The 13931-nt window shown below is 35.8% G+C and overlaps 1 protein-coding gene across 3 annotated transcripts in view; it reads right to left on the bottom strand.

Annotated features, from left to right (window-relative positions):
- Nucleotides 1-13931, bottom strand: part of SPRED1 (sprouty related EVH1 domain containing 1) — a 144237-nt gene that overhangs the window by 69008 nt on the left and 61298 nt on the right. For 2 of the 3 annotated variants that reach the window (XM_086710330.1, XM_086710331.1), the window contains exon 2: nucleotides 6479-6653. In XM_086710330.1, coding sequence (XP_086566456.1) covers nucleotides 6479-6653 — 175 coding nt within the window. Of the gene's footprint in view, nucleotides 1-6478; nucleotides 6707-13931 lie in introns of those variants that run through there. The other variant, XM_025919246.2, reaches the window with a different exon arrangement.

Raw genomic sequence — 13931 nt, 5'->3', positions numbered from 1 at the left:
GATTGATTAAGCCAAAACTCAGCATATATTGGCTACTGAAATATGAATGAGAGTGGTTTGAATGACTGACAAGAAAAATTTAGATCGGATTACAAAGGAAAATAGTAAGAAAGATACTAAAGCCCAAAGGAGTCTAGTGAAAATGGGAGAAAAATCAGAGGTATAAAGTGATAGAAAAAGCATGACACTGTAAGAGCAAGAAAAGGGGAATCCAACAGAAACGACAGTTAATTGTAAAATTCCTCAAATAGAACGGTTTTGAGTAAGAACCAGACCCAGAAAGTAGGCTGCTGAAATGAAGACCAGAAGGTCAAGACTATGCAAAGGAAAGCAGCCAAGAATGATGACGAGGCTCAGATGTGGAAAGGTTGGCTAAGGGAAGGAACTGCTACACTGGACAGAGGACAATGAGCTAGAGGGCAGTGAGCTGAGTGGTACTGTGTCATCAGCAGCACTTAAATACATGGCTGACAGAATATTCTGTAAGGGGAATACAGAACAGTAAAAATGCTGAACCATCTCTACTCCCACTGGCACTTTCTAACTCTGTGATATTATGGTGAATAGAACCAGTATCTTTCAAGAGACTGAGCTGCTGAATCCTCAGGGGAAAGCTTGTTAATGCAATGGGTTTTCAGTGGAGGAGAAGTTCTGTACAAGGACGGAGGTTTCATAATGGAATAATTCACAGAGGTGCACAGTGGGCAAAGCTAAGCAGAAAATTGCTCTGTACTTTTATAAAGTTCAATCCAAGGTAGAAAGATGAGACCTGATCTTCCAAGGTTTCCAATGGTGCAGAGTGGGTAAGTCTCATTTTTAAAAATCCCCTGCTGTGTCATAACTACTTTATTTTCTTCCTAGGAAACAAATACTCTAAAATCTTGTTTTAGGCTCTAGTAAAGAAACCCCAATTTATCAATGTCTTTTTAAACAAGAGAATCATTATCTTATAGGCATTTTCATTTTTACAACCATTTTTATCCAAAACCTAGTAACTTATTAATTCAAACAACAATTCCTTAAGTCTCTGATGAATTCTTAAAACCTGAAATGTTTCTATTTCTCCTTTCCTCTTTTTAATATTACCTTTGTCACTGTTTATAAGGTATCTATCTTCTAACTTTGCTTTGATACAGCACTTTGATAACAGTGCCTTTTTCTTGTTTCCACAGAATGTTTTAGGTAATCCAGATGTCCTACTTTACCTTTCTATACAGCCTACCCTATTTCTTGTTATATCTTTGTACATCACATGCTTTCAGCAGTGTTACAGCTTGAAACTAGTAACTTTATAGTATTTTTATTATTTACCACATAAACTTAAGAATAGCTAATTAAGGGGCGCCTGGGTGGCGCAGTCGGTTAAGCGTCCGACTTCAGCCAGGTCACGGTCTCTCGGTCCGGGAGTTCGAGCCCCGCGTCGGGCTCTGGGCTGATGGCTCAGAGCCTGGAGCCTGTTTCCGATTCTGTGTCTCCCTCTCTCTCTGCCCCTCCCCCGTTCATGCTCTGTCACTCTCTGTCCCACCCAAAAATAAATAAACGTTGAAAAAAAAAATTAAAAAAAAAAAAAAAAGAATAGCTAATTAAAAATCCCATGGCAATTAAAAACCGTGTTTAGGGGCGCCTGGGTGGCTCAGTCGGTTGAGCGTCCGACTTCGCTCAGGTCACGATCTCACGGTCCGTGAGTTCGAGCCCCGCGTCGGGCTCTGTGCTGACAGCTCAGAGCCTGGAGCCTGCTTCAGATTCTGTGTCTCCCTCTCTCTCTGGCCCTCCCCCCGTTCATGCTCTGTCTCTCTCTGTCTCAAAAATAAATAAATGTTTAAAAAAAAAAAATTAAAAAAAAAAAACCGTGTTTAATGATAAATATTTTAGCAAATATTAAATATTATTACTGACAGTTTATTCAGGTACTTATAAAGATTCTAAAGGTATATTTGAATTCAGTATTCCAATTTAAATATCACATGCAATTCAGCTAAAAACAATCAAATAATATAATCTATACATACGGTAAATACTCTGTAAAAATGTTTACCTATGAAACAGAAGTGTGAAACTAACAGAGAAGGGTCACTATATCTATTGAAAACTGAATGCAAAGAGAAAGCTTCTATCACGGGAAATGTGAAGCTCCACAGTGAGGATTATCTATACAAATTAACAGTTGAATTTTAGTCGGTATTTTAAAAAACGTGATCCAAGATACCACTAACCTGTCTTGAAGAAATCAAAATTTAGGAAGAAATGGAAGATACAATTCACATAAATGGAAAAAGCAGTTCTGAGAATCCATCATTGCCAAATACTATTCCATCCATCCCCAAGTGTCTGGGAGAAATAATACCTTCATTATCTTAGACTACAGCACCGAAGCCTAGTGCTTCTTTTGAATGTATTCTCAATCACCAATAAAGTATGAAAGTCAATGTAGAACAGAACTTTCCAACTTTTTCCTTAGGCATACTTAGAAAAATAACATTTGTTTTTTGTTGTTGTTGTTTTTTAATCTTTATTTTTGGAGAGGGAGAGAGAGAGAGAGAGAGAGAGCGAGAGCGAGAGAGAGAGAGAGAGAGAGAGAGAGAGAGAGATACAGGGTATGAGGAGGAGCAGAGAGAGGGAGACACAGAATCTGAAGCAGGCTCCAGGCTCTGAGCTGTCAGCACGGAGCCCGACGCGGGGCCCGAATTCACAAACCGCAAGATCATGACCTGAGCCAAAGTCAGCGGCTTAACCGACAGAGACACCCAGGCGCCCTGAAAAATAACATTTGTAAGGCAACAAGGGAAGATGAGGAGCTGCTGGTGGTGAAGAAGCAAGCAGCCTGGAAGCTCCTGCCACTTTTACCTAGTCATGCACAGCACACAGGTGGAGAAGCTTAATTCAGGGTATCAAAGGGTAGCCTGAGAAATTCTACCTTTGTAAGCATTATAAACACAGGCAAGTTATAGGTAAGCATTATAGGAAATAATTTAAGTCAGAGTAAAACAAATACCATATGATTTCACTCATATGTGGAACTTAAACAAAACAGATGAACACAGGGGAAGGGAAAAACAAAAAGAGAAGGAAGCAAACCATAAGAGACTCTTAATTATAGAGAACAAGCTGAGGGATGATGGAGGGAGGTGGGCAGAGGATAGGCTAAATTGGTGATGGGTATTAAGGAAGGCACTTCTGTTGAGCACTGGGTACTATATGTAAGTGATGAATCACAAAATTCTACTCCTGAAACCAGTATTACACTATACTGTAAACTTAAAAAAAATAGGAAATAATTTCTGATCTCTCTGAATGAAATGAATGAACCAATGAAGTGGTACTGACCTAAATACACAAAATATTTCCTTCCTGAAAAAATCCCAATCAGCCTACTCTTTATTTGTGCTCCCTTTTTCTTGTGTAGGAAAAAAAAAAAGTGAAATATAACTCTTTGAGAAGTACAAGAAGACATTTTTAGTACAAGTCATTGTAAATCAAAGCCTGGAAAAAATCTCCTACGGGAGTACTTTTACGCTTGAGACAAGCTATCTTCTTCACTATTGTTACCAGTATTCTGACCTACTAAAATTCATCCAAAGTAGAAGATGCTAAGATGTGAACCATATAAAAAATGGGTACAGAACAGTTTTTACCAAATATCTTTTATATGATTAACTGTTGCATAAAGACAACAGTAACATGTAGTTTACTTACCAAGAAGGATTTAAAAAAGAACTATTAACTTGGGAAGAATTTTGCAAACTTACAGACTCAACAGTCATAAGGTACTACTTCTTTAGAGCATGAAACTAGAACCCAGAAAAATGCATTAAAATAAAACCAATCAATAAAAGTATCTACAGATATGGACATTAATGATCCCCAAATGCAGTGATAATGAAAAAATACATAGCTTCAGAAGGATCTTGGTCAGATGTGTACTACCCAGGAGAGGGGGCCAAATAATCTACTTACTTCAATTCTCTGTCCCATTTGTCTTGAGATTCCAAAAGATTTTGCTATTTTCAACGTATAACCATGCATTATTGCCTCTGTTTTTGATCATACAAGTCCCATAACCTAAAACTCTTTACTATAGCTAATCCCAAAGGACAAATGGCAACCCTCCAACTGAAAAGTAATTTTTCTTTCGTGTCTACATAGAGGTATATTTATCATCCCTGTCTCACAAATAACAAGTTTCCTCTAGGTGAAATGATTAGGTAAAACAACAGATGTTCTGAATCCTAGGTTAGTGCTGCTATCAGAAAAACCTATTTTCTTGTTAGTCCATTAAGATTCTATACCCTAGGACTCAGGCACTCAAATTAAGTCCTAACATAAGGAAATAAGTTTGTGTTCTTTCTGAATCCCAGTTTTATTCTCACTAGCTTTCTGTCAAAGCAACACTCTCAGCAACCACCTAATCCATTAATCTGAGCGATCTCTGACCAGCTTCACTCCTAGTTACGTAGATCTGGTCTCGTATTTAATTATCGTAAACTGTCCATCTTCATTAATGTAACTAATATTCTGTTTCACTCTGAGATATCTTTTCTCTATCTTACATCTAGGTCATCTTTTCCTTGTTTCATGCTTTTTCTAGCAAACTTTTTTCTCCAATTTTTTCTCCACCTTTGACTTGTCTTCTCTTTTTCTATCTTTACTATTAAAACATGTCTTAAATCTTCACTACCTCACTCAGTTCCTAAAATCTACAACTTCTCTTCCAACAACATCCCTCAGTTATCATTAGCTCAGACAAGAAGCATAAACTCCAGGACAGGTCACCAAAGCCTCTTTCATAGAAGTTTACAAGGCTTATTTTAAATACGCATTAGTATATGCCATCTACCATCTTATCCAAAGTAAAAACAAACCACTTTTAAATATTTAAACTTTTAGAGAGGACATGTTAAATTTACTATATACACTGATGACTTCAACTGGGGTTTCCTACAATCCTTAAACCACATTCCGGTTAATTGAGATACACAGTCAGGAATGTGAATCATAAACTCAAAAAACTAGAGTTGGAAGGCTTTCAAGAAGATTTAGGGTAACTCACCATTTAACTGAGGCAGAAACTGGGGCACAGACAAGTTAGGCAACTCTCTAAATTACTAAAATATTTTAGTAGTAAAAAATATCCAGAAACCAAAATTAAAAGTAGATTTATTCAAAACGTTCATGTATGAAAGAATTATTTGGAACTTAAAACACATTCTCAAGAGAGATAACATTATTGATGCTAAATGGGCTCACAAAACAGTCCACAATTACATATTTAAAGGGAACTCAAGTTATTTTCAAGAGTCTTGGAAATTTTTGGCATTTTATTCTCATTTTGCTTCTAAGTATATGCTTTCCTTTTGCTTGATACAGAAATGACATTAACATTACTCAGCTTCTCAGATACAACTGCAGTTGTTTTCTGGCTCACAAACGAACAAAGGAGAAAGAGCTTTCCACACCAATTAAAAGAGAATAAATATCTAACATTATCAAAGTTGAGATTCAAATTTTAAAATACACAGATGTAAGAAAACATTCATCTGCGCGGAAGATGTAGTATTAAAATCAAGGCTGGCAACCAGGTAGTCTTATGTGCCTAGGGTAACTAGATTAATAGAGAATGAAGAGAAAGAACCTGAGAAAAGAGTCCAGAGTAGGAGCCAGTAAAATATTCTGTAAGGGTCGAGATACTTATGCTCTCTGCTGCAACTGTTCAATTTTGTCATTGTAATATGAAAGCAGTCATAGACAAATGTAAATGAATGAGCTAGGCTATGTTCCAATAAAACTTCACTTTCGGATACTTAAATTTGAATTTTATATAATTATCATGTGTCACAAAATGATTACTCTTCTTCAATTTTTTTTCAGTCATTAAAAATGTAAAAACCAGGGGCACCCGGGTGGCTCAGTCAGTTAAGCATTCAACTCTTGACTTTGACTCATGGTTTTTTGAGTATGGGCCCTGTATCAGGCTCTGCACTGACAGTGTGGAGCCTGCTTGCGATTCTCTCTCGCCCCCTTTCTCTGCCCCTCCCCTGCTTGCTCTCTATCTCTCACTCAAAATAAACAAAAATAAACTTTAAAAAAATGTTAAAACCATTTTGAACTCATGGGCCATACAAATACATAGCAGGCCTGGATATTCCCTGTGCATTTTAGTTTGTCAACCACCAGTCTATGGAAGAAAGAGTGGGAAAGAAGGAAAGGCAGTGTGTACTTAGTTTAATAACTGTGTGGACTATTCATGAAAACTTTTGCATTAAATCTAATTAAAAATTGCAGCTCCCTTCTAACATATGTATATTAATGAGTCCCAGTTGGCATATTTCACTATCTTTAACATTTAAAGAACTTAGAAACATAATCACTGATGCAGGACAAAAATAATTCTCATAAATAATGTTACACTCAGCAAAACTTTAAGTAGATAATTCAATCTATAGAACCTTAAAATTATATCAACAGATACATTATTCATTACCATTTTGTCCCTGAGTCGCTCTCCACGGATAAAAAAGTCAGCGCAGCCATCCTCTTCCTGGTGAGGGACTTTGAAGACAGTGACGCAGCTTAGTCCACTCCCTCCAAGTGGTAACCATCCACCACTTGAGTCATCCCGGGTCATCACCACAGCTCGCACTCGTGCATAACTATTACTAAAACAGATGCAAAGATTTGAAATTAGGTTTTCCATAAACAAGAAAAAGCCAAGCTGTCAGTCTTATTTGAGAAACCAAAGACCACATTAGTTAATGCGTGGTAACTAATATGTTTCCTACTTCCATGATAGTCCACAAGGTAATCTATTTGAAAGAGGTAAAAAACCCACAAACTAATTTAAAAGGTTAACCTTTATTTTGAAGCCCAATGTTACAATAAAAGACTACAGATCTCTTATTTCAATTCATCATTGGAGTACCTCCAGCACCTCTATCTGATGGTCACGGAACAAGTTATAAAGGACCCCAAACACAAATATTGTCAAACTACACAGGCCACCATCAAACTTGTCTATTTTCCACCTGCTGCAAAAAACAACCAGGACAAATTACTGCTATATTTTAGTACATAAAATGTGACATCTCTAAGTATCTAACATTTCTAGATTATTAGTTCTTCTAACTAGGAATCTACACCAGACAAATCATATAAAGACAAATGTTCTGTTTCAGCAACTAATCAAGCAAAGTCATGCCCAAAAACTTTTCATGCCCTCTTTTTAGCAGACTCTACTCTAAAGAGACCACACTCTAGTTCTAGCCAGAATCATTTCCCAGTATTAACCACAACTGTTCTTTACATAAAACCTAAGAAATATGTTTCATATACTAATATTCTAGTCTACTGACATCTAAGCATTTTAGTTCCAAACTTTTAATACAATAATTAGTAGTGAAACCCTTTCTAAAAGTAGTACACCCTGATGACTTCCTGGAAAACTGTATTAAGGGTGCCTGGGTGGTTCAGTTGGTTTAGCAACTGATTCTTGATTCTGGCTCAGGTCATGACCTCACAGTTGTGAGACTGAGCTCTTCATTGGGCTCTGCAATAAGCGTGGAACCTGCTTGATATTCTCTCTCTCCCTCTCATACTCTCTCAAAATAAATAAACTTAAAAAATTTTTATTAATAGAACTTAAATGTGTGTTGGTTATTATGCATCTCAGTTGAGGCTCTATGTGACAGTTCTGTGCTGCTTCATGTCTTTGCATGTTCTAAGTGTTATGTTGCCAGGTGTCATTTCTGCTGTCCTAGTTATTGGCTGAAATCTCCCCCTAGCTTTTGTTTAACTTTGCAGATTTATTTTGTTGAGATATACTATAACATACAGATCTTAAATATAAGATCTGTATCTTATATTTGTAAGATTAAATATAAGATCTTCTATATTAAATATAAGATCTTCAACAATTTCTGACAAATGTACACATCTACATTTAACCAAGACAATAATCAAGATATAGAACACTGTCATAACTCCAGAAAATTCCCTGAAGTCTCCTAACCACTAAATAAGCAGAACCACTGTTCTAGTTCTAAAAAATACATTACTTTTGCCTGTTATCGGCCTTCAAATGCATGTAATCAAACAGAATCCCCATTTGTACCCTTTTTGTCTGACTTAATTTGACTCATGTTATTGTATTAGCAGTTCATTTTTACTGCTACACAGGCCTCTCACTGAACGAACAGATCACAATTCATTCATACTTTCTTGTATTGATGGACACTTGGATTGTTCCTAGCTGTTGGCTATTATGAATAAAGCTGTTATACAACTATTCTTGTACAAGTCTTTTTGTAGACATAGGCTTTCATTTCTATTATGGAATGGAACCGATGGATCACAGGACAGTACGTTTAACTAAAGAAGAAGCTAATAAACTTTTCCAAGGTGGTGTTACCATTATACATTCCCATGAGTAACGTACTATGATTTCAGTTGCTCCACATCCTTGCTAACATTTGGTGTTTTCACGCTTTTAAATTATACTCATTGTAGTGAGTTTGCAGTGGTAACCCACTGTGGTTTTAATATCAATTTCCCTGATGATTCGCTGTATTGAACAACTTTTCATATGGCTATTGGCCATTTATACGTCACCCACTTTTTACATCCTTGGTTATTTTTTATTATGGTGTTTTTTATTATTGATTTTTAGAAGTTTTTATATGTTCTTGACACAAGTCTTGTGTCAGAAAACTCTAACTTTTAAAGCTTCACTGTGTTGTGGTTGAGTGAGGAGTCTAAAGTCAAACTGTCACAAGCTGGATCCTGGCTCAGCAACTTACTAGCTGTGTGTCCTTAAGACAGTTACTATATTCATCTTTAATAAATGTAAATAGTGCCTAATACATAAGGAACGATATATAAGTACTAACTATTATTACTAAAACAAAGAATTTAAAATTGTAGCAGTCATCCTGGTACTTGAGAGCCAGGAAGGACCTGAGAAAAAATAAAATTTACAGAGACAACCATAATTCTCTACTATTGGGAGTCAAACTAATTCTTTAAGGGAAGCGCTACAAGTCTTTACCTTTATAAGCAACTGTTCTAAACTTTTTATTATTCAGTTATTGAGAGGCTCTGTTCTTGTCTGGGTCCCATGCTTCCGAATCTTCAACTCAGAGAACTAGTCAAAGGACGTATGAGGGCATAAAGTTTGGTCTAACAGAGGGTAGCAAATTGAAATTCTCCTCTTTGGATGGGCTAGAACAAGTGCCTCTACTATAAATAATCATGACATGGATACCAAGAAGCCAGGGAAGCTTGTTACACGGAGAACCAGCTTGGAGGGCTAGAATCAATACTAGACAAAGGTCATCTGGTCTGTCAAGAATTTATCCTAAGGATATCTCAGAAGCACAGCACATAATTTAGACATATTAGGTTCAGATTAAATGTCTCTGAACGGAACTCATCATTTAAAGGTCAACATGTTTGAAGTTCAGTGAAGTCATAAAGGTAGAACTTGGGTCAAAACCCAAATTCAAATTCCCAAGAAGCATTTAAGTATTTATTTTACTACAGGATCCTGACTCTTCCTTCTTATGTAATTATGTAGCAAACTGAGAAGTTAAAGAATTTTACCCTAGGTTCCACAAGACTTAGAAAACCCAAGTTGTGAGACAACCCCTTCTGAAGCTCAGGGTATACTTTGACTTTAGAGTATGCAAGTAGTTATCCTCTTTAGGGCATAAACTCTTATTTTTTCATCTTTGAATCTTACATTTACAATTTCTATAATGCTTCTCAGATATATGTATAATGCTTCTCAGACAGATTTTATACGTTAAAAATATAAAAATGTGTGTAAAAAAGATTATTAGAAAATATAAAAACCCTAAGTAGTTATTTTAGGATGGTGAAGTTAGGTATTTTTCCTTCATTTCTGTTTCTTCAAAAATTATTTTATAATTACTATTTATAAATTAAAAGTAACATAATATAGAACTTACATTTTAAGTATATCTTGGCTTTACTGAAGATGCTGTAAAATTTTAGAATGTTCTCTTTAATGATATATGAATACATTTTTTTAAAAAAATAAGTATCCCAGGGCGCCTGGGTGGGTCAGTCAAATAAGCATCCAACTCTTGAGTTCAGTTCAGATCCATGATCTCAGGGTCACGGGGCACTCAACAGGGAGGCTGCTTAAGATTTTCTCTCTCCCCACCCTCACTCCTCCCCCTCTTTTTCTCTAAAATGTAAATAAATAAATAAATAAATAAATAGCCCTAACATAATTTCCTTTGGCACCCCAATTACCTTTTTTTTTCTACTTTATAAAGTCCCACCTAGAAGGGATGTGTTGTCCTTCCTAGGAAAATCAGATAAAATAAAGATCTCTTCAGTCGAAGAATAAGGTTGCCTTATATACACTTTTTTAAATTTCATGTTTTCAACTATACCAAATATGTCACTGTTTCCCTTATCTATTCAAGCTGATCTTTCAAGCTTTAAAGTATTCCAGAAACTTATATCAATAAATCTGTACTCCCCATACCACAGTCTTCATCAGTTTATAATTTAACAATTCAGCTTCCAACTTCAAGACCTAAGACTAGAATACTTACCATACACTTTTTCAAGTTGTTCAATAAATGTGTGGGGTGGTTATGTGGGGGGTTTTTTTGGGGGGGTGGGGGGAGGGTGTTTTTCTTTTTTTAGACCTTCCTGCCAAGGTTAATCTTTTCACATGTGCTTTTAATTCTCATAGTCTCTTTGCCTTCAAATGTCTTCATTACCTAAATAAAAGTAGCAACTCTTTTGTCTAAAATATGCATCTACACCTAAAGACTAATGGCAGCTCTTACAAACTATCATATCTGCTGTGTAGCACAATAAAATTTGTACTTGTCACCTCCTCCTTAGATAAAAATGGCCTTAGAGCAAGGAACCAAATTGTATTATTCCATTTGAAACAGTAATAAACATTTTCCCCTGATTATGTAAACAATAGAAGCCCATTCTAGTAAATGTGGAAAATAAAGAAAAATCGTATTTGCCATCACGGAGTTAAAATGTAAGAACTTGTTGGTTACTCTCTGTGTGTACCGTATTTGTAATCTGTTAGTCTATCAGTTTGAGACAACAGCCATTTACAATGACAATTTATTCTTACTGGTAAGAATGCAGCAATTTCAGTCTTGAGCTTCTTTAATACTTAGTTGAAAGGCCCTTGTGACTGATCTAAAAAAGTCAAATCTGACAATAATTAGTTCTTTAATTTTTTAAAATACTTCAAACTAAAGCTCTATTCTTCCTTTTGGTAGTGGACTACATAATAACCACCTTTCAGCCTAGCTTTCACTCTAATGAAGTGAAGAGGCTCTTATTGTAAAACATTGCTGGGTTTCCTTTATTTTATTCAATATCTAAATTGTATCTCAATTGCTAATCTCTGATCTCATCTGAACTGTATCAAATATATCCTTTCAGCCATAGTCAGTGAATTAAACAACTAATGTACAAGTCCAGGTGAGAAGTAATGTTGGATTGGCCTTGGGTGATAATAATGAACACAAGAAGAATGGACTGAATTGGGTCTATTTTGGAGAAAGCCAGGAGGATTTATTGATGTGGTTAGGTAAGTGCTCTAAATTATCTAAAATTCTTAGTCACCATGACCTTTATTTTCTAGAATTTTCAACTGGTATTTTAGTAAAGTTAAAGGCAAAAGAAGAAGACCAAACATGAAGATAAATTTTGCCTCTCTTATATTGATCCATATAGTTTCTTCTAAAATAGCAGTACTGTATTATACCCAATCAGAATAACTTTAAAGTCATACTTGATTGAATTTTGTGGTAAATGCCTACTATGGTTGCATTTTCACATGTGCACACTGGCAAAAATATTTCATACCAAATCAGGGGTACAGTTACAGAAAATTCTACAAGCCCTAATAGTTTTAACTGTCTAATAAGCAAAATGTCCTTGGCTTAAAAATGTCCTTCTTTTTTAGTTTCTTTTCTCCCTTGTAGAATACTCTTGTTCTGTTATTACCAAGCCTATTATACATGCACCCAACTGTCTTCTTGTTCTCTTCATTCTTTCTATACCATCTCTAATTTTCAACTCAGTTGTTTTTCTTCTATTGACTTACATAAATTCTTTATATTACAGATGCTAATCCTTTGTCAGTTAATGTGAATTATAACTATCTTCTGATCTGTGGCTTCTTTTATTTTTTTAATGTCTTTCAAACAACAAAGCTTTTATTTTACCATGGTCAAATGTATTTCTTTTCCTTTATAATTGTGCTGGTGACTTTCTATAAGATATCATACATACCTGTTTTAAACCTCTTACATCCTTTGAAGAGATAAAACTTTTTCTTTTTAAAGTCATTTAAGTGTACAAAATTCTCTATTTTCTGCTAAAGTAAAAAACTGCTTAAAATCAACATGTCTGGCAGAGCAAATATTCATGTATCTGCTGAATTATAGCCCACACTAGTCTTCTACCACTGGCCAGAAATTAAATGCAATTTAGTCTTTGTTTCTCAGCTATTTATGGTTTTGTTTCCACTGAACATGGCGACCAGGTCTTCAAAGCTGCTGTAATAGTGCTGGTGAATTGAGACCTACTTTTATAATTTCTTTTTGTATCTAGGATCCACTCTGGTCTAGCATGGATTTGTACCAGAAAATTTACCCATCCCTTTCCTAAACTTAACCCAACCTCTAAACATTCCTACCTTTACATGCTTTAATACTTCCCGGTGTAGCTTTATTCTTTTTTTTTAACTTCACCTATATATTTAACATTACTTCAAAACAGGGCTCAATTATATTTTCACCAAAAAAACTGCCAAATTATTACAAGGATATTGCCAATATACATCATTTATTCCTTACCTAAGAAGTCTCCTACTTAAAGAGGATGTTTAATATACATTTACAAAGCTTGAAAGTACAGAAAAAGATATATAACAAGGGGAGACTGTGGCTAGGGTTTACTTAGACAATTTTGACAAATTACAACAAATTTTACATACTAAAGTATCTTAATAAACATATTTATATAGACAATTCTGATTATTGCTTTGTCACAATACCATGCATACCTGTCATATAAGCTAGGAAATGCAGTCTTTATTTCCAGGCAACCATGTGCCCATCTAAAAACAGGGTACACTATTACTAAAGAAAAACAGAACAAATATGCAGTCTCTGGCAGAAAGATAAAAGAAACAATTACAAATAAAGACTTAAGACCATGGAAACAAACTGCTCTCAGAATGAAGTACAGAGGTGTAATAGGATGGGACAGTAGAGAAGAAAGGAGTGAGAAACAGAGAGGAAGAAAAGGCAGACAAAAAAAGGAAAGTATTTTAGAAATGGTAAGTTTAGGGGGCGCCTGGGTAGCTCAGTTAAGCGTCCGACTTCTGCTCAGGTCATGATCTCACAGTTCAGGGGTTCAAGCTCTGTGTCGGGCTCTGTGCTGACAGCTTGGAGCCTGGAGCCTGCTTCTGATTCTTTATCTCTCTCTCTCTTTGTCCCTTCCCTGCTCACACTGTGTCTCTCTCTCAAAAATAAATAAGCATAAGAAAGAAAGAAAGAAAGAAAGAAAGAAAGAAAGAAAGAAAGAAAGAAAGAGAGAGAGAGAGAAAGGAAGGAAGGAAGGAAGGAAGGAAGGAAGGAAGGAAGGAAGGAAGGAAGAAAGAAAGAAAGAAAGAAAGAAAGAAAGAAAGAAAGAAAGAAAGAAAGAAAGAAAGAAAGAAATGGTAAGTTTGAGGCGCCTGAGTGGCTCAGTTAAGTGTCCGACTTCAGCTCAGGTCATGATCTTGCAGTTTGTGAATTCAAGCTCTGCGTGGAGCTCTGTGCTAACAGGTCAGAGCCTGGAGCCTAATTGGGATTCTGTCTCCCTCTCTGCCTCTGCACCTCCCCCGCTCATGCTCTGTCTCTAAAAAATAAACAGTAAAA

Source organism: Puma concolor, chromosome B3, assembly GCF_028749965.1.
Source record: "Puma concolor isolate L17-30 chromosome B3, mPumCon1.1.hap2, whole genome shotgun sequence".
Taxonomy (NCBI): Eukaryota; Metazoa; Chordata; class Mammalia; order Carnivora; family Felidae; genus Puma; species Puma concolor.
Note: the sequence above shows the minus strand (reverse complement) of the source record. Positions and strands in the feature narration are given on the sequence as shown.